The 27,234-nt window shown below is 43.5% G+C and overlaps 1 protein-coding gene across 2 annotated transcripts in view; it reads right to left on the reverse strand.

The window, feature by feature from the left end:
• The window catches only part of Rsph3 (radial spoke head 3), a 50,189-nt gene extending 24,727 nt beyond the window's left edge, over positions 1-25,462 (reverse strand). Inside the window, exons 1-5 of one of the 2 annotated variants that reach the window (XM_076552869.1) lie at positions 24,701-25,462; positions 12,210-12,297; positions 4,270-4,411; positions 1,650-1,795; positions 481-684 (exon numbers count right to left, since the gene is read on the reverse strand). In XM_076552869.1, the coding sequence (XP_076408984.1) occupies positions 481-684; positions 1,650-1,795; positions 4,270-4,411; positions 12,210-12,297; positions 24,701-25,230 (1,110 nt within the window). In that variant the 5' untranslated portion in view covers positions 25,231-25,462. The remainder of the gene's footprint in view (positions 1-480; positions 685-1,649; positions 1,796-4,269; positions 4,412-12,209; positions 12,298-24,700) is intronic. The other variant, XM_006978101.4, reaches the window with a different exon arrangement.
• Positions 25,463-27,234: the final 1,772 nt, after the last annotated feature.

A 27,234-nucleotide genomic window follows, 5' to 3' on the forward strand; every position in this document is an offset into this window, starting at 1 on the left:
CTCTTTCTTTCCTTTCATCTTTCTGCTGCCGGATGATGGCAAATCAAGGCATTTCTTCCTCTAGTGCTCCTTCCAAACTCTTGGTATTTAAGAGCACCATCCAGTTTGGACACATGTAATATAGGAACCTAAATCTCATCGGGAGCTTTTGGAAGTTGACTTAGATACATTAACAGAAGGTGGAATTTACAAAATGTAAGTCAACTACGAGAGATTTATGATTTATCTACAGGAGACACCAGAGCAATAAACACTGTAGGTCTTTTTGACATGTATTTCAAAGGGTCACTAGCTTCATGATATCACAATATACATGATATATGTAAGCTTGAATGTGATGTATTAAGCAGCCAAAAGACTCAAGAACAGCTTTGGATATCACACATAAAGGGTGGAAGGCCCTGGGTTCATTCCTGAAGAAATAAGAGAGGAAGGAAAAGAGCAAGACAGACAGACGGACAGACAGACAGACAGCTCCACCTTTTCTTCTCGGTGTCGTCTCTCCTGCTCTTCCAGCCGCTGCACTTCAGCCAGCTCAATGTTCCGGATCTCCTCATATGCATACTGACTGGCCCGCAGGTTGGCCAGCTCCTCCTCTTCCATCACTTCCAGAAGGGCCTGCTCAATCGTCTTCCCCACCAGAACTTGTAACATTGGCTTGACTTCGAGGTCAAAGTCAAAGAGCTGAAACACAAGGGAGCAAACAGGATTTGAACCTTGGGCCCAATGTGTACCGAGAGAGTGAAGGTGAGTGACAAGAGGAGGTGGCCTTTTGTCGTCTGTGCCAGGCTCTGCACTACCACCCTGTGTGTGTGTTCACTCTCAGAACAACCCCACAGGCACACAGAAGAGCATCCTGATTACAGGCAAACATCTACTAAGTCAAAATAATGAAAGAAGTCTATGTTCATCAACATGAACTCCAATTCTCACTGAGTTTAAGGTAGAATTCTGAAACTAAAAGGAAATGTCCTTGACTTTCATAGTTTTTTTTTTCTAAACATTTATTGACTAAGGACCAAGAAGAATAGTCCCCCTCTGCAGTGACTCTTGTCTAACAGTCAAAACTGTCTATGCAGTGCCTGAACACGAGAACTTTGTCTCCCAGTCTTAATGACAGTTTTCAAGTTCCTTTATTCTCACTTCTCTACATCATTGTTCATGTCGTCACTACCTCTTAGTCCATAAACTGACCTACTCACACACTCCACATGTAGATGAGAAGGTCATCCAGAATTTTTAAACATATAGCATCTTCATAAAAGGTAGATACTCCACAGTGATTTGTGGAGTCAACAAGAGTGGACTCTCTTATGTAAAGGGTAGTAGTCTTCCTTATTTGGTACAAATCTTAGGTACATACATAAGTAAGTATGTAAGCAAAATGGAATGTGTAAAAATGTTTGTAATGATTTTATTTTTTTTAATCTGCAAGTAGGAACAATAAAAATTGTGTACTTAAAACCATTTCTTGGCACTACAGGATAAAACCACTATAGGTAATAGTGATTATAGGTAATTTCTTTTTCTCAAAAGAAATCCAAAAAGTGAATTTGATTGAGAAATGGCTCTTGCATCTGTGAAGCTTGATCTGAGCCTAACTGTATGCCATCTTTGAAGGAAGAAGAAGCCAGAGGGATGTACCGTACCTCTCCTTCTAGTATTTGAGTGGCCACATCTTTGCCAGTTTTGGCAGGAATGAAGAGTGGAGTCGGTGGTCTGTCCAGAAATGCATCTGTCTGGCATTCCATGTCGACTTCCACTATACGGTCAGCAATTTCTTCAAGGTATAATTCTAGGAAGAGCATTATGTACAGTGGGCTTACAATTAATGATGGTTTATTTTAGGCATACACACATATTTGAAATGTCAGCTCACCACAAATAGAATTAAGTTACCAGGCATGGTGACACACACCTGCAACCCCAGCACTTAGGAGGCTGAGGTGGGGAGCTCGATTTAAGGCCTACCTAGGGCCCACAGTGAGTCAGAGGCCCACAGTGAGTCAGAGGCCCACAGTCAGAGGTTGCATCTCTAGCAAATACAGGATTTGCTATAATAAGTGGGCTAAAGGCCTGGGAATTTTAAGGATCATGCACCAAACCAACTTGCTCTTTGGTGCTCCCTCTATGCATAGTTTAGAAACAGACACAAATAGATGTCACATGAATAACGTGATGAGGCGGGGCAATGTGGCAGCACATGAAGAACTTGAACACTAGTGTCGGATGCTGAACACAGGATCCAGCCAAGACACAGCTCTCCGCCCTCAGTGTCTCATGTGCAAAAAGGATCAAAGTTACTTGTCACACAGACTCTTTTTAACATGAGAGTCACAGGTAAAGGGCCAGAGGCCACAGTAAATAAAAAGTAGGGGCTGTATCATTTAATATTTCATTTGGTATAAAGCTCTGTGGTCAGTCTTCTGTGGTTATGATATCATGTGGCATCTACAAAGTTAATGCTTGAGATCTGCACAATCAAGGTACAAAAAAAAATTAGTAAAACCTCTCCTGTTTTGAGTTTACAGTTTTGTGTTGCCCACGTTTATAGCTTTTTGACACACCTAGGACCAAGACTAAGCCTTAGTTGTCTGAATCACTTTGACATTGACTCATTCCAGGCTTGGTTCAAGGGCAGGGGGAAATAGTGTACTTTATTCTTTTTGCTTTTTCTTCAGATATTTCGTGATGAATCTGCTCATGGTCTTCACTGGATAGGAGGTCTCAAGTCACATCAGTCTATAGAAAACACCAAGTACTGTCAGCTTACCAAGACTGTCAACAAGAAATGCCTTGCCCAGCATGGCTTGGTCCTGGAAACTTGACTAGGGGCATCGAGGGAACGAAGAAAGGACAGACACACAGACACATGTACAGAAAAGCTGGGGTCCGGTGGGCCGTGCCCACCCTGATAGAGTGGCAGCTGCTATCACAGCAGCCCAGAACCTCCCAACATTTATGGGTGGGGGTGGGAAGTGGGTCGCTCGTCTCTGTAGAAGGCGTCTGTAGGCAAGCAGTCACAGGTTGTAAGTCACAGGTTGGGAGGAGAAAGCTGCAGCTGCTAGTTTTTGCACACACTGGTCAGTCACCTGTAAACACTCATCCTTGCACACTGTCAACATTCACACTCAGACCAGTAGAAGGCTTTGCCAATTTCCTGTGGGTCTGAAGCATTAGTCCTTGACACGGTTGTGCCCATGTCAACAATACACATTGACTCAACTTCATCTGCTGTTTACACATTCACTCAAGGCTTCCTCTGCTGTTTACACATTCCCTGAGGGCTTCCTCTATTTACACATTCACTCAGGACTTCCTCTGCTGTTTACACATTCAGTCAGGGCCTCCTAGCTCCCCATAATGAAAGCCTGCACAGCTGACTAGAGAGAGAAGCAGCAAACCTTGGAAGCTGCTTTAGGGGCATCTGTGTGCCAAGTCATGGAGTGCAAAGGCGAGAGAGGCCAGTGTGAAAGGCTGGTGACTAAATGCTAGTGGTTCACTCTTTCTGACAGACAAGTCAAATGTCCAGAGCTGCAATGCTCTCCTGGCAGTCTTGATGAAATTAAGTGACTTGTGTTGGGTTGTGAGTAATAATCCTAGTTTGAAATTGTGCTGGTTAATTGTGTCAACTCGACACAGGCATCTGAGAGGAGGGACCCTTAACTGACAAAATGCCTCCTTAAGATCTGCTGTGGGCAAGCCTGTAGGACATTTTCTTAATTAGTGATTGATAGGGGCGGGCCCAGCCCATTGTGGGTGGTGCCGTCCCTGGGATGGTAGTCCTGGGTTCTATACAAAAACAGGCTGAGCAAGCCATGAGGCGTAAGCCAGTGAGCAGCACCCCCCTGTGGCCAATGCATCAGCTCCTGCCTCCAGGCCCCTGCCCTGTTTGAGTTCCTGTCCTGAGTTCCTTCAGTGACAGACTGCTTACGGTGGAAGTGTAGGTCAAATAAACCCTTTCCTCCTGACTTGCTTTTGATCATGGTGTTTCACGGTAGCAGTAGCAACCTTCACTAAGACAGTCATATAATACGGGGAAAAGGCGAGGAGAGAATGGAGTCAGGAAACTCTTTTATCACAGCAAATCCCTACTTCCAGCACTCCCAACATTATAATAGCATGCTCTCCGTGTGTCTGTTTACTGAACAGACTTCCTACCATGTAGCTAGGGAGGGACCGACAGGCACAGACGATCCCTAAGTAACATGAAGGACAGAAAACCTAAGTCCCAGCGGGCGGACATGATGCCTCGGCATGGCCACGTACCCGTCTGCACGTCCACGTGCTTTCTGCCCTCCACGGGCTCAGGCGTTCGTGGTCGGAGCTGCTCTTGGGCTCGTTTTCTGGCAAGAGCCCTCCTCCTGGCCTGCTGCTGTCGCTGAAGCTCTAGAGGATCAGGCTGACCGGGCTGGGAGGGACAGACAAGGCTCAGAAACATCAGGCATCAGCTCTCACAGCAGGCAGCCGCTGGCAGTGACCACGCCTTCCTGGCTAGCACCAGCACCTCCTAAGACCAATGGTGGGGCGCGGCCATGGTGCTGGAGTGTGGTCAGGCCACGCCAAGCTAACAACAAATCCACATGGGACACGTGGGTGTAGCGTCCTAGCTAATGACCCATTTTCCCTCAATCAGCATGTTTACGCCAGTTCCTCGGGTGCCTGGTAGAATGGACTCAGTTTGTCACAGTAAACTTTAGTGTCTAGTTAACTGAAAACCACTAGGATTTTTTAAAAAATCTGAATTCAATTGCATATATTTCCCTTAAAGTTTTTATCAGTTCAAAGAGAAAACAGCCTGAGTCCAAAGAAAGCTTCTTCTAGTACACAAAATAAGTTGATCAGAAGGCTGAAAACACTGCCTGTTTTAAGTCAAAACAATTATGAAAAGAAAAATTGGAAAGTATTTTGTATGAAATATTTCAATATTTAAAATTTGAAATTTAAATAAATTTAAAATCTAGTGTCTAGTATATGACCATGTTCATGTCTGTGAGTGTGGGATGTAGTGTGTGCCACAGCACATGACAGTGAGTGTGGGATGTAGTGTGTGTGCACAGCACATGTGAGTGTGGGATGCAGTGTGTGTGCCACAGCACATGTCTGTGAGTGTGGAATGTAGTGTGTGCCACAGCACATGTCTGTGAGTGTGGGATGTAGTGTGTGTGCACAGCACATGTCTGTGAGTGTGGGATGTAGTGTGTATACCACAGCACATGTGAGTGAGTGTGGGATGCAGTGTGTGTGTCACAGCACATGTGAGTGAGTGTGGGATGTAGTGTGTGTGCACAGCACATGTGAGTGTGGGATGTAGTGTGTGTGCCCCAACACATGTCTGTGAGTGTGGGATGCAGTGTGTGTGCCACAGCACATGTCTGTGAGTGTGGAATGTAGTGTGTGCCACAGCACATGTCTGTGAGTGTGGGATGCAGTGTGTGCACCACAGCACATGTCTGTGAGTGTGGGATGTAGTGTGTGTGCCACAGCACATGTCTGTGAGTGTGGGATGTAGTATGTGTACACAGCACATGTCTGTGAGTGTGGGATGTAGTGTGTGTGCCTCAGCACATGTCAGTGAGTGTGGGATGCAGTGTGTGCACCACAGCACATGTCTGTGAGTGTGGGATGTAGTGTGTGTACACAGCACATGTCTGTGAGTGTGGGATGTAGTGTGTGTGCCCCAGCACATGTGAGTGAGTGTGGGATGCAGTGTGTGTGCCCCAGCACATGTATGGAGGCAGGAGTACAACCCGGTGTCATCTTCAGAAACACCATCTACCACCTTGTGACCAGGTTTCTCCCTGGCCTGGAGTCACCAGTTAGGCTAGACTGATGGCCAGCAGGCCTCAGGGGCCCTCCTGTCTCCCCTCCCCAGTGCTGGGATTCAAGTGTGCACCACTATGCCCAGCATTTTCAGGGGGGGGCCTGGAGTTCAAACTCAGGTTCTCATGCTTGTAAGGCACACACATGACCAAACATCTCCTGGCCCCCATGGTTTTATTTTTAATCAACATAAAGCAACTGTGTTTATTTACGGGTCACATTGTGACATTTACATGATATTACAACACATACATACAATGCATAGTGATCAGATTATAACATCAGGCATCTGTGCCATTTCTTTGAGTTGGGAACACTTGAAATCCTATTAGCTATGAAAAATGTTTTAAAAGATGTTACACATAAGGAATTCTACAGCATATAACTCCTTGAAAGAGACTTGCTTTTACTAAGCACTTCCCTGAGAGACATCTAGGTTGTACCATGTCCCAATAACCCACCTGCTTGCCCCTTATTAAAGTTATTTACTTTTAATTATGTGCATATGTGTGTGGGAATGTGCATGTGTGAGTCTAAGTGCTGAGATGAGGGTACTGGATCCCCTGGGGCTGGAGTTACAAGTATTATGAGCCACCCAACATTGGCACTGGGAGCCAAGCTCTCCAGTATCCCCACCCCCAATTCTGCCTTCACTGCCTTCACAAGTTGGCTGGTGGACAAGCCAGTTTGTTTTCCGCATTTACCTCACGGGGAAAAACCATTTAGACTATGCTTTCCGTTCCTGTACACTACAAGTGTTCCTATGAGTGCTCAATGCAGGCTTACATGTAAAGGTAAGCTAACACTTCTATCGGACACACATAGATGCAATTGTAGCTCTGAGTCTACCTTTCCCTTTGCTATGTGCCCTTGACGCCCTATTGCCAGTTTCTAAATGGGAGTGCAGTGGTAGGTATATCAGCACAGCTGAAACTTCTCTCCCCAAAGCTAGAGCTGAACATCGTGGGATGGGCTCGCCCTCGGTATCTTCTTGCTGCTCAAAGATCCGCTCTTAGCTTTTGACCTGTGGTTGGTGTGCACTTTGTTTAGCTTTCAAGCTTTGAGGACTGTATCTTTTCAGTAAAAGATCGTGGTCAGACGTGAGGCCGAGCAGAGTGTGGCCTGCCTGCTGAAGTCTGATCTGTGCTGTTCCGCAGCTTGCCCTTCCACTGCCTTCTACGGCTTTTCATCAGTCCACCTTGGTTTCTGTGCCTGCTACCCTCGGGGTCTTACAAGCTCTTCACTCTTCCCAAGGTTATAGAGGTCATCTCCTATAAGCTTCGTTTTTCACATTGAAATCCATGATCCACTGACAAGGCCTCCCTACGTAGCTCAGGCTAGCCTCAACCTCATGATCCTTCTGCTCAGCCTTCCCCAGTGCCCTGCTCTTGGTATGTAGGCTTGCTTTGGCATTTGGGGTTTGTGGTAATTCCACAGGAATGTGAGATTTGTTTTTCTATTTCTGTTAAAAACCTAATCTGTTAGTTCTTTCTTCAATGCTTGATATAATTGGCAGTAACTCCATTTGGTCCTTACCTTTTTTTTTTTTCCAAGACAGGGTTTGTGTGGCCCTGGCTGTCCTGGATCTCGCTCTGTAGTCCAGGCTGGCCTCAAACTCACAGAGATTTGCCTGCCTCTGCCTCCCGAGTGCTGGGATTATAGGTGTGCACCACCACCACCCGGCTCTTAAGGCTTTCTTTGTGACCTAGAATGTGGTTTATTTTAGAGAGAGTTCTAGGGGCTGCTGAGGGTGTGTGCATTCCTTTGTTGGATGGGATATTCTGTAGACATTCAGTCCATTTGATTCATGGTACAGGTTAACCCTGAAGTCTGCTGACTTCTAGTTTGGATGATCTGTCTAAAGGAGAGGGTGGGGCATTGAGGTCACCCACCATCACTGCAGCAGGCCTTCTATGCTCCCTAGTGTTCGTTTTATGAAACATTTGGTGTACATTATTTACAACTGTTATATCTTGGTGGATTGTTCCCTTTACTAACGTGCAGTGGCCTTCTTCATCTCTTCTGACTGACTGTGAAGGACTTTATCACATGCCAGAAAAGCTACCTCTGCCAACTTCTGTTTGGCTTCCATCTACATTGACTTCCAGCCTTTGGTTCATGGTCTAGGACCAGTGAGCTGTCTCTTGGAAGTAACAGATAGTTGGAACTTACTATTTTTCTTCCCAATCTAATCCGCCAGTGCTTTAGTTCAGTCCATTTACATATAAGATTAATGAGGGATATTTACTAATTCTTGTGACTTTATTGGCTGTTTTGTTAGTTGGTTTTAGGTTTTTATCAATTACTATTAGGAGTTTTCTTGTTTACTGTGTTGGACAAGATGGATTCCTTCCTAGCTCTCCTTTGTTAATCTATCTGATATGAGATTTACTTTTTCCTGTGCGCTGGTGATTGAGACTTCCTTCTTCCACTGAGTACAGTATTCTACATATCTTCTTAAGTGCTGGCTTGTCCTCAGATGGCCTCATTTCATCATCACTCAAGTGATAGATTTCCTGGAGACAGCGATCTTATTTTCTTTTCATTCAGGGCTTAAACTATATCCTCCATGCTTTTAGGCCTTTAGGGTTGCTGATGAGAAGTTTTGATGTTTTTCTGATGTATCTGCCTCTGTAGGTGAGTTGTTTTCCATATATACATATATATAAAGAAATATATATTTTGGTTTTCAGAGACAGGGTTTCTCTGTGTAGTTTTGGTTCCTGCCCTGGATCTCACTCTGTAGACCAGGCTGGCCTTGAACTCACAGAGATCCACCTGGCTCTGCCTCCCGAGTGCTGGGATCAAAGGTGTGCGCCACCGCTGCCTGGCTAAGCTTTTTTTCTTCTTCTTGAATTTCTATGTGCATAGTAAGTACTTATAATATCATATTGACTTGGTATCTATTTTTGTTTTTCAGAGCTAGGAATCAAACCCAGGGCCTCATGCATGTTAGCCAAGTACTCTATTGGTGAGATGCACTCCCCCTCTGGCATCCAGTTTTAAAATATGTCTAACTTTCAGGGTCAGTTATTCTTAGATGTTTTCAACTATACCCCACCTAAATGGCTCCTTCCAGTGACCACTGGTCAACTAAGACACAACTCCACCTAGGTGGCCAAGCACCCTGCCTTCCTGCTGCTTCCTTTATGTGGGATTCAGATGTTCACTCTGAATGCAGAGTGATACCTCTGATCACAGCACAAGCTCCTGGGCTTGACCTCAGCCAATCAAAGCTCCCCATGGGAAACCTGCTAGCATAACACCAGACTTTTTCACTTAACATGCCCTTTCTCTCCAGCTCCTTTCAAGACTTTAGTTTTCGCAAGTTAGATCTGACGTGGCTTGGCGTGGATCTGACTTCCCCTTGGGGTTTCCTCACAGTGTCCTGATCACTAAGTCTGTAGAATTTCCAAGCGCTATTTGTTCAGTTTCTTCTCTGTGTGCTTTATTTTCTTCTGAGTTCACTGATTCCTTCTGGTGTTGTCTCCAATGCACTACCGACTATCAGTGAGTTTTTATTCTGGTTATTTTAGTTTTCAGTTCTATGTTTCCATTTGGTTCATTTTTATAGTCTCTATTTCTCTGCTGAGTTGCTTATTTGTTTGCATAAAGAATTCATAACTTTTTACTTCTGGTTAAAATAAATTTGACTCCTTTATAATTCCTACACCTGAGTCATCATGTATTGTCATCTTGCTTTGTCTCATAAGAGACTGTCCTGTTTTTATGATGAGTAACTTTCGACTGTTAGAGACGTGGAGCCCTACGCTGTGCGACTTTAGGTCGACTTCATCTTCTCAGGAGGAGGCCATTCTCTTTGCAGTAGGTGCATGGTTGAGTTGTTAACTCCCTGCTAGGCTCTACGGACACCGCCTGCCTTAACAGTACCGGGGTGTAGGTTTGCTGACTCTGGTGCTTGGGGGGGCTGGAGGGGGGCTGCAGCACCGACTGTTACCATATTGTTTCTCCTTGTTACTATTAGATAGAGTTAACTTAGCTCCACATTGGTTTTGTTACCAGCATTCAGAAAAAGTAGGGCACCAACCTGTGTCGTCTCCTACTTACCTACCTCCTTGTGGCTGTGTGAGGGTGGAAAGTCCGTTTCCTGCTCCACTTTTGTGGACAGTGCCTCAACATGGGGAACAGCATACAGATTTGCTCTCTTGCTCTGTATGTGGGGTGAGAGTGCTCCCTACTCAGCCCAGCCTCACTGGCGATGTGAGGAGGACCGGCAGCTTTTCCTTTAGTGTCTGGCTGAGGTATGGGTCTGTAAGGCTGTCCTTTCCCCTTGGGGTTGTGCCTGCAGGAGGTATGGGCTTCTCCAGCATCCCAAGGATGATGTAGGAGAGGAGGAAAGGAAACCTGGGAATACATGGCTGTGCTGCTTCTCAACTGAGTCTCAGAGTCTCTGACCAGGCTGTTGCCTTCCATCCTCCAGTCTTTTAGGTTTCTGAGAATGTGTCTTAGGGGATTTTAGTCCTAACAAGGAGGAACAGGAAGGGTTAGGCAGGTTTTTATAGTAAGGTGCTGATTATTTGACTACAGAAGTTTTAAAAAGAGGATCATTTTCTTTTCTACTTTCGTTCAGGTATATTGTGCTTGTTGTACTGCTAAAGAAGTGATGCACTATGTGTGGATCCCATGTGTGGATCTTCTGGCACTGGCTATACCAAAAGTGTCTAGAGAAGCTTCTTGAAAAATGCAGTCCTGATAGTAAGTCTCTGTCTCTGGGGAAACAGCATAGTCTGGTGTCCAAGCCCTAGAGGTCCTGATGCAGGAGACTGGGGCAAGGGGCAAGGCTCAGACCCATCTTTTTAATCAGTTTTCCAGGTGATACTGATGCAGACCCAGGCGTGGGATCTATTGCTTAGACTGTAACACTCCACAGATGCTCATTTGCAGGGCTTACAGAGTTACTGTATGTGACGTCTATGCCAAGAAGTCACCACTAACTACTATGGCATGTCTCGCCCATCTCTGTATCCTAGCTATTCAGTAACTATTTTTGATTAGGTAAAGAAAAGATACACAATTCAGACTTTTCAGTGAAATAATATCAGCAGTAGAGGATAAGACAATCTAAACAAAACTAGATGTGCCAGATGTCAGCCAGAGCACGGCTCCACACCAGTGGTGTCTGTGAACTGCTTAAACTGATCTGCAACAATTGAGTACAAAAATCCAGTCAACGTTTAGAAACTTTCAGAGGGTCCACTAGGATCCTGTTGAATTAAAAATTAGGACTTACTTTAGTAATTATTTATAATTGTAGAAAATACATAAAATGTAAAAGTTACGACTTTTTTTTATGGTGGGGAATATATTGGTGGGTGAAAGGCTTCACTGTTTAGAGCAGACCAAAGGAAACAGGTTTATTTCGTACTGCAAAGAGAGCAGCGGACGGGGCAGAAACAATGGGCTGCCCACCACATCCACTGTCCTGAAGTATACAACTCTATGGTACTGAGCACAGCCACACCGCTGTGACCGTCACCACTACTCACTCTTCTGTAACTCAAACTACATCACCACTACTCACCCTCGGAACTGCTTACTCTTCTGTAATTCAAACTCTGGGCCTACCAAACAATAACTCCTTTCTCTTCTAGCTCCTGTAAGTTCCACTGGACCCACATACATATGCAAATACACACACACACATACATACACTTATACATACATACATACATATACATATGAATATATATATACATGTATACATACACACATACACACACATATGCATATACACACATGCACACTTATATACATACATACACACATATACACATACATACACACATACATATACATACATATATACACACTTATATATGCACATAATACATACATACTTTGGGGGCAATGTTGGGGACTGAACTGAGGGCCTCGCACATGCTAGAAAACTACTCTATCATGGCCCACACCTCCAGCGTCTATGTATTTAAAAAATTCACTCTTCAAGTCATTTTTTATTTCATTTTCTAAGTGTTTTAGGTGCCAGACAACTGATTCTTCACCACAGATAACGTGAAAGCTGTGTCAGACAACTATCCTGGTTAGTTCTTATTGTCAACTTGACACAAACCCAGAGTCACCTGGGAAGAGAAAAGCTAAACTGAGGATCTACCCAGACTCAACTGGCCTGCAGTCTTGTCTTCGCAAGAACGTTTTTTGACTACACATTGATGTGAAGGGCCCAGCCCACTGTGGGAGGCACCATCCCTAGGCTGTGGAAGCCTGAGCTCCTGCCTGACTTCCCCCAATGATGGGTTGTGACCTGGAAGTGTAAGCCATGTAAACCTTTCCTTCTCCAACACTTTTGGTTGTGGTGTTTGCGCCAGCAACAGAATTAAACCAGGACAACTACGCAGACTGCTTACCACCTGGCCTGTGGGCAGGGCATAGGTGTTGCCTCGGATGACCCTTCTGTCATACATTATGTTCCCATAATTCAAAGGTTCGTCAGGTCTGAAAAACAGAAAATCCTAAGTGAATAGTATAGTATTTGAATCCATTAAGTGAACCTATTTCAATAGAATTTATATTAAAAATGTTTTACAAGGGCTGGAGAGATAGCTTGGCAGTTAAGAGCACTGGCTTTTCCAGAGAACCTGGGTTTGGTTCCCAGCACCCATATGGTATCTGACAATCATCTATAATTCCAGTTTCATGGGACCCTTTGTCTCTGGTAATACACACATATACACACATACACATAAACACTCATACATATAAAATAAAATTATCTGAAATTGTATAAAAGAAAGTGCAGTATAGTCCATAAAATAAGGAGACAGATAGCTATCATTTAATAGTTACTATATGGCTGGACCTTAAAAATTTTATTTATTACTAAAAATTTTTATTTATTATAATTTCATGTTGGGAACTATTAATCCTACTGAACAGAAGAAAAATGGAAAGGAATCTGCCCAGATTCCCCTCTTAGTAAAACACAGCTCTGGGCTCAGGCATAAACACTTAAGATTGTTCAGCAAATATGAACAGGGCCCATGAATCAGAGTCTGTCCTAAGAGACTAAAAAAAGCCCTATTCAGGGATTGAAAACGTACATTTAATAAAAGAATCAAGTTTTAAAGGAAAGTCAAACTTCACATTGTTCTTTAAACCTAAAGGAACTGTCAAAATGTTAACAAATTTTGAATGTCAGGAATTATAATGACAGTGAAGAGTTCAAACATAAAGGTGACCCTTGTGGGGTCCTTCAGTGCATTTCTGTTTATAGCAGTGAGGCCCACCCTCAGCCTACATCCATGACAGGCTCTCAGAAGTGGGCGAGTGGGCGGAGCCGCTGACACAGACTGAAGCCTCTCCTGAACACACAGGCATGGTTTCTGTCCATGTTACTTGGTCTCAGGTTGTGCCAGCTCTAACACCAATTGCTAAATGATCTTATTAATTTAAAAAACCAGAGCCAGATATTGGGGTGAAAGCTGGAAGATCAGAGAAACAGTACAAGCCAGCCACGTTCTTACCTCTACGAAATCCTCAGCCTCAAGAGAGAGAGACTTCCTGTTTACTCACACCTTATATACCTTTCTGTGACCTGCCATCTTCCCTCCTTCCTAGTGCTGGGATTAAAGGTGTGTGCCACCACTCCTGGCTCTGTTTCCAGTGTGGCCTTGAATTCACAGAGATCCGGATGGATCGCTGCCTCCGGAATGCTAGGATTAAAGGCATGTGCCTGATCTCTGTTTTTAATCTAGTGGCTGACTCTGTCCTCTGATCCCCAGGCAAGCTTTACTGGGGTACACAATATATCACTACAACCAACTCCTGTGTGGGAGCGCTCTCTTTTCTAGCCTTGTGTGCTACTTTCAGAGTTGTTTCCCGGCTACTTATCTGTGGTGGTATTTTGTTTGTGCTCTAACAAATAAAGCTTGCCTCGAGATCAGAGGTGGAGCTAGCCATTAGTTAACCATAGAGGTCTGGAGGTTTGTACAGACAGGAAGTGACATGGCTGGGTGGAGAGAGGAATATAAGGTGGGTGGAGACAGAAGCTCACTCTCTTTTGGGTCTGAAGAGTCGTGGAGGTAAGAGGTGAGATTGGTTGCTCCTTTACTTCTGTGATCTTTCAGCATTTACCCTGATATCTGACTCTGGGTTTTTATTATTAATATCAATTAGAATATTAATTGGTGCATGAATTCATGAAAAAGTTGCTTGCCTGTGTCTTTACAGCCACCAGCACACGCAGGGGCTCCCTCCCGAGTCATACCCTTGCCAGCTAGGTTTCTTCTCTTTTTGCTAAGCTGTGAGCAAGTTTGGGATTTTTTTGTTGTTGTTGCAACCTCTCTGCAACAAACTCCACAGGCACGAGGACTCAATATACGGCTGCAGTTAGCCCCTCACCACCAGCCAGCTCTGCTTTTAGGCATTTCCTGCCACACGTGTTTCTTACCCATAACCCCCCGTGTGCGTTTTTCAGACAGTGGGGTCCCTCTCCCAGTGGATTGTGGGTTTTCACTGGACCCCCTCCTCGGGCTGTTGTCACGTTAGGTAGCTGCCTGGACACCCTCTCTGGCTTCTACTGTTCTAAGCAGCAGCAGTCAGCCTCACATTTCACCATCATCTGAATCGTCATCGTGGGCAGATTTGGTAAGACAATTGGGAATTCTTAAAGGTTGAAATTAGTTAAAGGAGTTTTTTCCCACATTAAAAAATGGGAAACAAGGCCGGGCGGTGGTGGCGCATGCCTTTAATCCCAGCACTCGGGAGGCAGAGCCAGGCGGATCTCTATGAGTTCGAGGCCAGCCTGTGCTACCAAGTGAGCTCCAGGAAAGGCGCAAAGCTACACAGAGAAACCCTGTCTCGAAAAACCAAAAAAAAAAAAAAAAAAAAAAGGGAAACACTATTACAATGGAGGAAGTTAGGTCTCTGTATGATAACATGCTGGATGGTTTGAAACTTGAACAACTAAATGAGAGGATAATTAATGGGATTTATGTAATGTCAATTATAAACATTATTGGTTTTATTTTTGTTTTATCACTAAAAAAGTTGGTTAATTTGAGTGCTAAGTTACAAGTTTTAGAAAAACTTATTAAACTAGATCATAGAGATATTCAGACCCAGACAGAGGAATTTAAAGGATAAACAAATCTCAGTGTTTCCGTTATAAGGTTAGAAAGGAGCAGCCGAAGGTTTTCAAACAGCCAATTTGAACTTAACCAGTCACCTTACAGGAATTGCCAAATGATAGATATCCCCAAGACTGTGTAAAAGCTGAATGGACTCCTGTGGAAATGTTAGATTTAAGGAGATTCAAGAAAGCAATAGTCAGCCGGGCGGTGGTGGCGCACTCCTTTAATACCAGCACTTGGGAGGCAGAGCCAGGCAGATCTCTGTGAGTTCAAGGCCAGCCTGGTCTCTAAAGCGAGTTCCAGGAAAGGCGCAAAGCTACACAGAGAAACCCTGTCTTGAAAAACCAAAAAAAAAAAAAAAAAAGAAAGCAATAGTCTCACTTTTTGTGAAGCAGACATTAAACTCATGATCAACTTGTAATAGAATTATCCCTCAAGACTGGAGAGATTTGATTACAGCAGTTTTGGAGGCCGGTCCTAATTACAGTGGAGGACCTGGTGGGAAGATGAGGCTAAGAAGGGCCAGAGGTATGAAAATATCCCAAGTCCAAGTTCTTGGAGAGGGAGATTATGCTAATGTACAAAGGCAATCTCTATATGATGACTACATCCTGGCTTTATGCCACAAAGCAGCCTTAATTCCTTGGGACAGAATTGAAGAAGTAGGAAAGAAAACTGAGTCATGTACTAAAGTTATACAAGGTCCAAAAGAAACCTTCACTAAATCTTACAAAGATTGATTATAGTAGTAAATAGAATGATACCAAATTCAGAAGCTAGACAAATAATAATTGAATCTCTGGCTTTTGAAAATGGTAATGCACAACCAAAAGGGTAATGAGGCCATTAAAGGCAAGATCAGCACCCTTGGAGAATGAATCCGAGATACAGCCAATATTGAATCTCATAACCATGATGATGCTTGGATAGGAGAGGTGATTTCCAGAGGTTTGAAGAAAAATCAACATGTCAAGTGTTTCAACTGTGGTAAACAAGGTCAACCTAAAAAGGGACTGAAACAGGGCATTCCTAGAAACAATGTTTTTCCTAAGAATAATTCCAACAGAATGCTCCTCCCTTCTGGAGTATGCAGAGGTGTGGCAAAGGCAGACACTGAACTAGCGAATGTAGATCAACAAGGGACAGACAAGGCAACCCTTTGCCATTGGGAAATGCCTTGAGGGGCCTCTCGCAGGCCCCCATGTCAAATTCAGTTATTTCCTGACATTGTGGAGAAAACTCCTTCCCAGAGCAATTAAAGAACCTAATGCCTATTGTAAAATACCATACTGCTCTAGATGATAGAACAGCTTTAGAAAATAAAACAAAAAATTCAGGAGAAAACATAAGTCAAAATTGATAAAGATTAGACTTGAACAAGAGATACCTCTTGATTAGAAGAGATAATTCATTAAACAGTGTGATCACTCAATTTAAGCTAACCTATAAAACTAAGAAATGCTTTTTATTTGATCAGATATAACTTGCCAAAAGGGAAACTCCCTGAAGTTAGGGTTGGGGCAGGGTTTTATTTTTGTCTTTCAGGAGAATGAAGGCATCCAGTAAAGGAATCCGAAGACCACTGGACAAATGAGACACGTAGAAAAAGGACAAATCATCCAAAAAAAGATGTTCCAAAAAAAGGAGTAAATTGGCCTACTGGTAGATCACATCTCCAACAGGACAAAATTCCACAAATCTTCCCAAATGTTTGTTTCTGCTGTTCTCTACAGACACATGAAGCAAATGGTCTTTTTGTAGTCCCAGTTCAATTGAAAATTAAAGCTGGCTTTGGAGTTGATGCTTGTTAAAGGAAAACCCAAAATCTCTGTCTCATGTCAGAAGAGCCACCTGATATGGGACAGAAGAAAAACCAAAATTAGGGACTATTCTATTGCCACTATTCTCATAATTCTTTGGTTTTAACTCTTTAAAGGTTTTCTTTTCTTTTTTAAAAAAGATTTATTTATTTGTTTGTTCATTTATTATGTTAACAGCATTCTCCCTTCATGTATGCCTGCAGGCCAGAAGAGGGCACCAGATCTCATTACAGATGGTTGTGAGCCACCATGTGGTTGCTGGGAATTGAACTCAGGACCTATGGAAGAGCAGCCAGTGCCATCTCTCCAGCCTCTTTAAATCCTTTCTTAAGGTATAAATATTACCTCAAAATTTATAAGATTAACATACATTTTAAACTTTTTTTCATGACATTAATGGTTATATAAGAGTACTAACTAATTCTAGAAAAAGGCTTCATTTAGCTTCCTGTAGATGTTTCAGGTTTGAGTCTTTATCAGGTAACTAGCAATTAAGTTTTTGTACTCTGGATATACATAACAAATATTGATCCTTTAACTTCTTTGAGATCTGCTGCATATGACATTTAAAATGTTTACGTTTTCTGCAGTGAACCATGACCATGCCTAACAGTGACCAAAAGAGGATGGGGCCCCACAATGATGATTCCCACCAGGACTATAATGCCACTAATCTGACAAACATCCACCTAAAGATCTGCTTTGGACTACAAACTGCTCAGGACAATTTCCAGATGGCTAGCTGAGATGATCCAGCCTCATAGACTACTTTAGCCAGGACTTGAAATAAGCCCTGCTCTTCCCATTATGTAGCGACTGGACAGTAAATGATACAGCTACCTTTCCCAGGACTTGACAATTAACCCAAATTTTTCTTTTCAAGATCCCCTAAAGATGGCATCGCCCCTAGGCAGCAGGAAGTAATTTTAAGGACACGGTACCCACATCCCACAGAGGTGAGGAGGGTGGTTTTTGGCCTTCAGTGGGCTATGAACATTTGTCATTGTTTAGGATGGTTGGTTATAAGTTGTTACTGGTAATAGTTTTAAAAAGCTGAACAAAGGAGATTAGATTCAGGGTTCTCGTTTTTTGGAGAAAAAGGGGGGGGGTATAGAAATGATAAAAGGGTAGATTATTAAATCTACTCTGAAAAGAAAAAAGGAGGATATAGACATAGGATAAAAAGGTAGATTATTGAATATATTTTTTAAAAAGTAACTACTTTTTTTAAAATCTCTTACGTTGATATGGATCTTTATATATTGATATAAATTTGAGGTTATTTTTGTTAGAATATACTGTACATACATTTATATTCTTGTTCAAGTTATTGTACCTGTATAGCTCATTTAAAATGTAATGCAAATTTTTAGTCCTTGAAAGTTATTATTACAAACTAGTATTTAGTCGCCTATTACAATCAAACTTGTAGTCATATTAGGTATGTTTTCAAGGTCAAACAGATATATTTTAGGTAGACAGGTAGTCTTCAAACATTTCGGAGATCTGTAGAATATGGCATTTAAGATGTTTTAATAACATGGGTTCTTCTTTTTTTTTTTTTTATGACAATGAGACATGTCACAGCACCAATCTACTTTAGAGAAGATGATGGGCATCAAAGAAACTCCATATGGAGTTTACTTTCTTTGTGGCAAAAGTTAGCCACTGGGCAAGAAAGTGCCCTTGCCTCAACTACTGACAGTATGCTGTCCAAATTGGACAAGCAGGACAGAAAAGAAAGTGACTGCTGAACTTTGCCAAGACAAGATGGAGCAGTCCTTCAAAAATCAATTCACAGAAAAGTCTATCAGATATTCTAGGCCTATAGGCCAAAGATGGATATGGATACCCCAATGTTGCAGAGGAACCCTGGATAACTGTCCACACTACCAGCTGTTTCTGTCATTTCTCACATGTTTTTGGAAGTCACTTGCACTTCCTGCTTACCCAGGTAATATTTCCTTCTCAGGTCTCTGATGGAGTTGAAGACTTTATAGTTATAGTTTTCCTAGTTACCAGGTTCAGAAAAGAAATTCACTAAAGAGGTGTAAAGTGTATAGGGTTGAGAGACATTAAAAGATAGTTTTGGTGATGCAAGTTAGAATAGAAAGTCAATCAGATACAACCTTTTGGACTCACCAAGCTAGGATAGATAATGGAGTATTTTCTCTGAATTTGTCAAATGTTTATGGACTAGACATTTTTGATATATTTATTGCCTGTATATATTATACATAGTTATTTTACTTATTGTACATAGTTTTTCTTATATAAGTTATAATCTTTTTTATTTTAGACAAAAAGGGGGAAATGTGATGATATTTTGTCTGTGTTCTAACAAATAAAACTTGCCTGAAGATCAGAGGGTGGAGCTAGCCATTACTTGATCACAGAGGTCTGGAGGTCTGTACAGACAGAAAGCGATATTGCTGGGCAGAGAGAGGAATGTTAGGTGAGCAGAGACAGGAGCTTGCCCCCTTTTCAGTCGGAGGAGTCATGGAGGCAAGAGGTGACTTTGGTTGCTCTTTTACCTCGCTGATCTTTCAGTATTTACCCCTATATCTGACTCCAGGTTTTTATTATTAAAACCAATTAGAATTTATGCTACACTTATCAGTACTTCCTAAGGGCTCAGTTTTCTAATCTATGAGCAGAGCCTCACTTATAACCCACATGCCAATTTTATTTTATTTTCAGTTCAATACTCTCAACTCCAGGTATATCCGGCTGCCCAGAGACACCTTTCTAAGATATCTATAAGGCCGTTTCAACACTGAACTATCTTTCTCTCATTCCAACTTATTACTTCAAGTGTTTTCTATTTTACTAAATGGTGTCAATGACCACAGTTGTGACTTATTTGAGAATGCTGGGAGTCATGTATGACCACACTCTCTTCCCTATCCCTACAGCTGGCAAGAATTTCTGACTCCACACCCTGGCCTTCTTTACACCCATCCAGTGCTCACTTGCCATCACTATCTTTTACCTGGACTGCCAAAAAAACTTCTCTTAAAGACTGACCAGAACATTTCTTCCTCAGTGTATTCTACATCCACTGAGGCCAGTGACATTTTAGAAGAGTAGTAGTACTGACGTGGTTAATGCCTCCTACTGTTAATTAAAATAATAAGAGAAAATATTAGGTTGAAATATCAAAACAATGAATTCCATGACACCTACTGTTGATAAGGATGTAATGCATGTGTTTACATATTCTTGGAGGACAGGTATATTGTATTTGTTTATATTAAATATATGCATAGCTTAACAATCACATTCCTAAGAACCTACCTCATAGAAGTAAAGGCCTAGCACACACAGTTGTTTGTCAAACCTCATTCTTTGTAGCCAAAGCTGGAAGCAAACTGACTATCAAAAGTGCAAAGTTTAACAGTGATGGTTGCACCCATTATCATAATGCCACAGAAGACAGCTGAGCACTCCAATTATTAAGAGGGCAGAAGAGGTTCAGAGCTGTGTGTGTTACTGTTGCTATGAAATAAACTGTAATGGTTCATCTTAGAAGTAAAGCAAACTTCTAAGCGTCTGTGAGAATGTCTCAGAGATGATTAGGTCAGGAGCTGTCTGACTTAATCAATAATTTAGACCATTAGTGGATTTAAAATTTGTACAGATTATGGAGAAGCAGAATTATACAAAGTTGGGTTTCACTGGATGAAGTGAAGTCACTAGGAGTATGACACTAAAGGGTGTATCTTGGCTCTGGATCTTTCCTCTTACTTTCTCCTCTGCTTTCTGGCTGCCATGAAGTGAGCATCTGTTCCCCCACACCCTTTCCACTATGATTCTCTGCCTCACCTCCAGAAACATGGGGTCAAATGACCATGTGCTGAAACCTCCGAAAGTGTGAGCTAAAATAAGTCCTCTCCCTCCTCTGCTAGTTTTCTTGGTCCCTGTTCAGTGATGTAAAGTTCATTAACACACACACACACACACACACACACACACACACACACACACACACACAGATGAGAGAGAGATGAGAGAGCAAGAGAGCTGTTGTGTATTCATAAATAAGAAGCCATGAATTCGAATTTAAATATGTGAGCCTGAAAAAAATACAGAAAAATGCATACAGAACTGTAACATGGTTTGCCTTAAGGACAGAAGTGGGCCAACAGGCAAGAAAGGCGGGGAGGTTGAGCTATAAGTCCTACAAATGCCCTAGGCATGAATGGGTTCTTTTGAATGCTTTTTATGAATATTTATGTGCATGTACAAATAAGAAAATAGGAGGAAAACAGATTTAAAGTTTATTTAGTAGGGGGAGAAAGCTAACTGTACAAAGTATTTACTAGTGTATTTTATTTCGGAAAGAAATCTCTCCTATATATATGGTCATTTATATGAATACAAAGAAGAATAATAGAAAATGGTTAAATCTGATTTTAACAGTGAAGAAGCAGAGTGGGCAGGAGATGATTAACTGTCTTTATTCACCTATTTTTTTCTGTTGTTTCTATAAGGGTATTCTATTTTATAAGCTGAAAACCAACAATAAGGATAATTTTAAAGCTCCCCTCTTTGCTATCACCCTTCTCTTCCTCTGCCCTTCCTCTTCCATCACCACTAGCATAAAAAGGAAAGCTGAATGTAGCCCCTCTGGCTTCACAGCCTGTTCCCGCCGCTTTCCATGCCTACTTGGGTCGGTCGCCTCCTGGGTCTTCCTGTTTTCTTCAAGGAGACTTGATTTTTTTTTTTTATGGGCCTTTGGAACATGTGATTTCTTTTTTTTGAAACATTTCCCTCCCCTATGCCTTGGCCTAATCTCCAAACTCACCTGGCTATTTCCTCAGGTCCTACTACACCTCCTATGTCCCCACAGGGCTGGTGGCCTTCTTCTGTGCCACCAGCATGCCTTGCTTCTCTCTTGGTGTCACAGTGACATGGTTAGTGTCTGCCTTTCTCAGTATTTGGTAGATTTCAAGGGAAACACCACAGTCTGTTTTCATTAATGTCTCTCTGGATTCTAGCATGCTGACACACATGGTGAGCACTGCACAGAGATGGACTTAAGAAGTGAACTGCTTCCATGTACAGCTAACTGGCCCACAGTAGTCTAGAAGGAAGAAGAATCATGGGACAGACTGTCAAATCAATCTGTGTGTAGACTGGGGCTGTACCATATTAGTTGCCTGACCTTGGGAAATGAACGTAATGCCACCTACTTCTTGGAGCTATTGTGAGGGCTGCAGTACCTGGACCACAGCAGTGTTTAATAACGGGAACAATTCCCATTGCAGGGGTCTCTTTAAATCTGAATTAAAAGGTTATACAAACTCATGGATTTACTGAGGTGAGAAGACCCCGTGGATGGCACTGTTCCACTGTTTAGGGCCCCACACTGAATAAAAAGGAGAAAGCAAGCTAGACACCAGCCCTCACTCTTTCTCTGCCTCGTGACTGCAAGCGCCATGCCACCCCACGCCACTTTCCCTGCTGTGATCTGCATCCCCTGGAAATGGAAGCCAAAATGAACCTTTGCTATGCTAGGCTGCTTCTGTCAGGCATTTGAGCACAGCCACCAGAGCGGAGCGCCTAGCAGCCCTCCTCTGGCCTCGGCGTCTGCCTGCTCCTTTCACTTGTATGGTCACTGAGATGACACCGGCCCACCCAGACATTCAGGATAACCTCCCCACTTGAACATCTGCAGTTTAATTTACTAATAAGTGCATCTGACCACACAAGGCAATGCAGTCACAGGTTCTGGGAACCAACAACATTCTGCCTACCATGATGATGTTAAGCTTCATTTGATCAGTCAATTATTTCATTTCTTTGTATTAAAAATACTTAGCCGGGCGGTGGTGGCCTTTAATCCCAGCACTTGGGAGGCAGAGCCAGGCGGATCTCTGTGAGTTTAAGGCCAGCCTGGGCTACCAAGTGAGTCCCAGGAAAGGCGCAAAGCTACGTAGAGAAACCCTGTCTCGAAAAACAAAACAAAACAAAACAAAAAAAACAAAACAAAACAAAAAATACTTACTAGAAGGTTTCTATGCTCTTTACTAACAGATTTGTAAGAGGAGGATGTCATATTTTGGTTTGGGAACAAGCCTATAGGTAAATGTTACTGTGTTTATGTATTTGTGATTGCTTAACTATCAAATATATAAAATATGTACACACTGATACTCTTATTTGAAATACTTGGGGCTACAAGTATTTTAGATTTTTCTCTCACAGTTTGGACTATTTGCTCATATATGATTCAAATGTAAACATGTTCCATATATGCCTTACATACACAGCCTAGAGGTAATTATATACAGTATTTTTTAGTGTACCTGTATTCTGACTATGGCCAGTCACATAATGTCCTATGTGGAATTTTTTATTGTGGCATCATGGCACTCAAAAGGCTTTAGGTTTGGGGACAAGAGAGATGGCTCAAGGGTTAAATGTTCATTCTGCTCTTGCAGAGGACCAGAGTCTGGTTCCCAGCACCCATGTTAGGCAGCTTACAACCCTCTGCAACTCCAGCTCCAGGGGATCTGATGCCCTCTTCTGGGCTCCACTAACACCTGCGCTCCTGTGCACATACACACAGAAGACACTCACATATACATTTTAAAAAAGCTTCAGGTTTCTAGATTAGGGATGCGCAAACTGTTAAAACTTCTTGTTTGTGAATGAGAAAACTTGTATTCTAATGGTTTCTTTCAGTGTTACAATTTATTGTGCTACAAAAAGGGAGATGCCTTTGAACTCTATCAGGCTTGTATTAATCTTAAAATTTTAAGTTACTCTGAGAGAAAAAAAATGAGATAGTCCTATTTTTGTGTGGATGAAATTGGCTTCTCATACCTAAACATAAAACTGGGATTCAGCCCAGTCATACACCTCAATAAGATAATTTGTAATCTTGACTTGCTTTAGACACATTGCTATCCAGTCTAGCCAAGTGTTATCTGGAGAAGTTATTTATTATGGTCAATACAGAAACTTCTGAATGAGATTGGACTAAGGACTTTGTAGTACAGAGGCAGACTGACCTGAAGACATTCACTCTTTGGACACAGTTACATAGTCACTTACCAGCAAGTTTGGCTACTGGCATTCCCCAAGATACGCTCATTTATAAAGGTATCATGGAAGGTAACCATACTTATGGTAAGGGTCTCATGTATTCTGGGTTGTAAGTAACTACATTCATAAAATGTTTTACTACGGTTTCTGCATTACTATTAGTCAACACATTATTTCAACATAAAAATGAACTAACTATAAGAAAAATTCAGCTATCCTACTGTTTCTACCTCTGAGTGAGCTAGGATAACAGGTTTGTGCCAGGCCTGGCCAAGAGTTACAAGTGTTCAGTCACCACTTCAATTTACATTGAGAGCTTCCTGTGTGGCGGGCAAGGTCCAAAGTGAACAAAAGGTGCAGAGATTCCTGCTTCCATGAAGCTCTCACTCTTATGCCCTGCTATTCCCAAACTTGAAGCTTACAGGAAGAACTCTTAAGAGCACTATAAACTCTGTGGTCTTTTGCATACATACACAGGGCTGAATACTGCAAATATTCACTATAGTAACAATATGTTTTGTGGTCCTGCATGGAAAGCTAACCTAATTCCACCCAGACTGGTGTGGAAAGGGCTTCATGTGGGATGGCTCTTTCACTCGGCACATGCGATCGGTGTACCACTGCTCTGTACTTCACCTTGTCTGCACGATGAAACCGACTTGGCAGAACTGTGGATTAACGTGTATGAGAATGCCCCCTCGCCCCGTGGCGTTTGGGGGTGGCTGTGTATAACCATTTGTGTACACGTCACGGCTCAGGCCAGCTGTGCTTGTGTGTAACCACATAGTTGTGTTGTTTTGGGGGGGCAGGGGTTTTGACTGCGCGTAGTAGACAAGGGAAAGCAGATGGGGATGCAAAGCGGAGACCGGACAGGAATTAACTTTGGTCACTCACGACTGCAACAGGCTGTCCCGGTAGCGGCGGCGCTGGCAAGGCACGGCCCGGGGCCTGCTGGTGTAGGTGTAAGTGCCGGAGGCCTCGGTCGCCCGAGGATTGCGGTCTGTCATCGCCGACGCCATGTCGGGGGTCGAACCGCCGCCCCTTCGGTGGAGGCGGGCTCTGAGGCAGGTGGGGTTTAAGGAGTCGAGGGAGCCGGAGACGTGTAAATAGTGCCAAGGGCAGGGATGCCGCGACGCGCGAGGACGCGGCTCTCGGGGAAGCGGGCGCGACGCGAGGGGGCCTGCGCAGCAGGGAGCCGCTACTCCAGCCTTGCTCCGGGGAGCGTGGAGCGAGTCCGCCGGGCACGCACCGGTTGCCGAGCAACGCGAGGTTCCGTCTGGAGGCAGGAGCTCCAGGCAGTTCCGGCCCGCCGCGTTTCCGGGAGGGCCCGTAGGAAAGGGCACTTCCGGCTCTTGGCCACGCCCACCTGCGGGTCCTCGGGCGCGCCTGCGCGCTGGCCGCTTCTTGGCCGGCCGGGCCGCCATGGTGGTGTCGGCGGCGGCCACTGGGGCGGCGGCAGAGCCGTCTGGCCCGGCTGCGGGGCGCCGCCCGGCGGGGCTGCTGTCAGCGCCATTCTCGCAGGCCCACGTGCTCTTGCTCTTTCAGGGGCGCCCTCGGTTGTTTCTTCTCTGGCCACGCCGCCGCAGCGCTTCCCGCTGTCCCGGCCGTGACGCGCTCCAGGCGGTCGGGCTCCCAGCTCTGTTACGCGCTGGGGCAGGGGCGGGCTCCCGTCTCCTGTTTCCCAGCTCCTCCTCCGCTCCCCGGTGTGGATTCGTCCCTGCCTTCTGCGCTTACCGCTCGGTGCCAGCGTGGTAGAGGACCTTCGGGCCCCCACCACAGGGCGACTTGGGCCACAAGGGCTGGGCAGGTTGTTGATGAAACAGGGTTCCCTTATGCTTTTCATCCTTCGGGCTCCGGATGCCCACGAGCGGAGCCTTTTAGACTTAGTTTTAGAACTAGAGATGTTCAAAATCTTGTTTGTGAAGTGTGCTTGGGTTTGCAGTTACACCTTCAATGCAGCTAATCGCTGTCTAGGCGTTAATCGAGCTTCTGCAGGCTACCAGCCCGGCAGCACGTGGGCAAGTTGTAGTTTTTGTCCATGCATGCTGTTTTTTTTTTTTTCCCCCCTAATCCACAAAATGGGTGTAATAGAATTGATCCCTTTGGATTTGTAGGGATCAAAAGTGTTAACGAAGCTTCAATACTTAGAACTGTACCTGGTAAATGTAATTTACAGTTTAAAGTAGATGGTCACCGTTGTCTAAGTAGTACGGTTAAAAAAGGTTATAGTAAATGCTATAGACAGAGACTGCTTAAGACTTTCGATCTGACTAACTTTGAGGAAACTTTTGAGAAAGTGACATTTGAAGTAAGTGGATATAATGCTGCGGTTAGCGTCTGGTAAAAAGGTACCCTTAGGATGGCTCTGATGGGTCATAGCTTAGAGGCTAAAAGCAAGCTTGTTGACCCGGGTTGGAGCACCAGGACCCACAGTAGGATCGACCCAATTCCTGAAAGTTGTCTGAGCTCTACACATACACCTTATATACTCACACACTAATCAATTAAAAAGTGGCTGTGATCAAAGGTTCAAAAGTCCGAGCTGTAGAAATCCAGAAGGGTTTGTACAGATGAGTTGTAGAAACACTAAAGAATAGTTGGCATTGTTTCATACAAATGGTGGACCAGCATATCAGAATGTTTTCACCCCTTTGGAGCAGGAAACCAAACAGCAAACAGCTGAAACAATAAGGAATCGTTTCACTTAAGTTCAGAGGTAGAGTGATAACCTGGGGTTTCAGCACTCGGTCTTCCAGGAGGAAGGAGGAACAGACTGGTTGCTTACATAGGGAAGACTGGGTACTAAGTGGGTAATCAATAGTGCCATCCCAGGCATTGCTGGGATTTATCAATAATGTGATAGCTACTGGAAGTTCTCTAAGTTTGTATCCTCAGTCTGGTTCTCTTTATATGACTCCCAGGGCAGTCTCATTTACGTTTTTGGTGAAAGTAGCATTTACATATTTGTGATAATAAAATCTTTTGTGTAGAGTCTCTCTCAGTTGACAAGCCCAGATATCTGTGTTCTATGTGATTGTCTTGGATGGTCTGAAATGCAATGGTTTGGTTGAAGGTTTGGTTTTGAGTAACTACTATATGCCAAGCACTGGTCATTGGAAACTAGAGATACAGAAGTGAAAAACAACAACAGCAACAAAAAATGTACCATTCTTGCATTTGTGGAATCTATATTTTAGGAGATGAATCATAAAAATGAGGCAAGGGAGTAAAATTTGTTTAAGAACTAAGCAGAAAAAGAATCGTGGAAGGCTAGGTCTAAGGAGACAGGGACTTTAGGCTGGTTAGAGAAGGCCCTGAAAGTGGGATTCCAGCAAAGATGTAAAGGGGGTGAAGCAGTGAAGCTTAAGGCTAGCAGAACATTCCAGATCAAGGAAGAAGCAAGACCAGGGTTCTCACATCAGGCGTGT

This window comes from Peromyscus maniculatus, chromosome 16, assembly GCF_049852395.1.
Source record: "Peromyscus maniculatus bairdii isolate BWxNUB_F1_BW_parent chromosome 16, HU_Pman_BW_mat_3.1, whole genome shotgun sequence".
Lineage (NCBI taxonomy): Eukaryota > Metazoa > Chordata > Mammalia > Rodentia > Cricetidae > Peromyscus > Peromyscus maniculatus.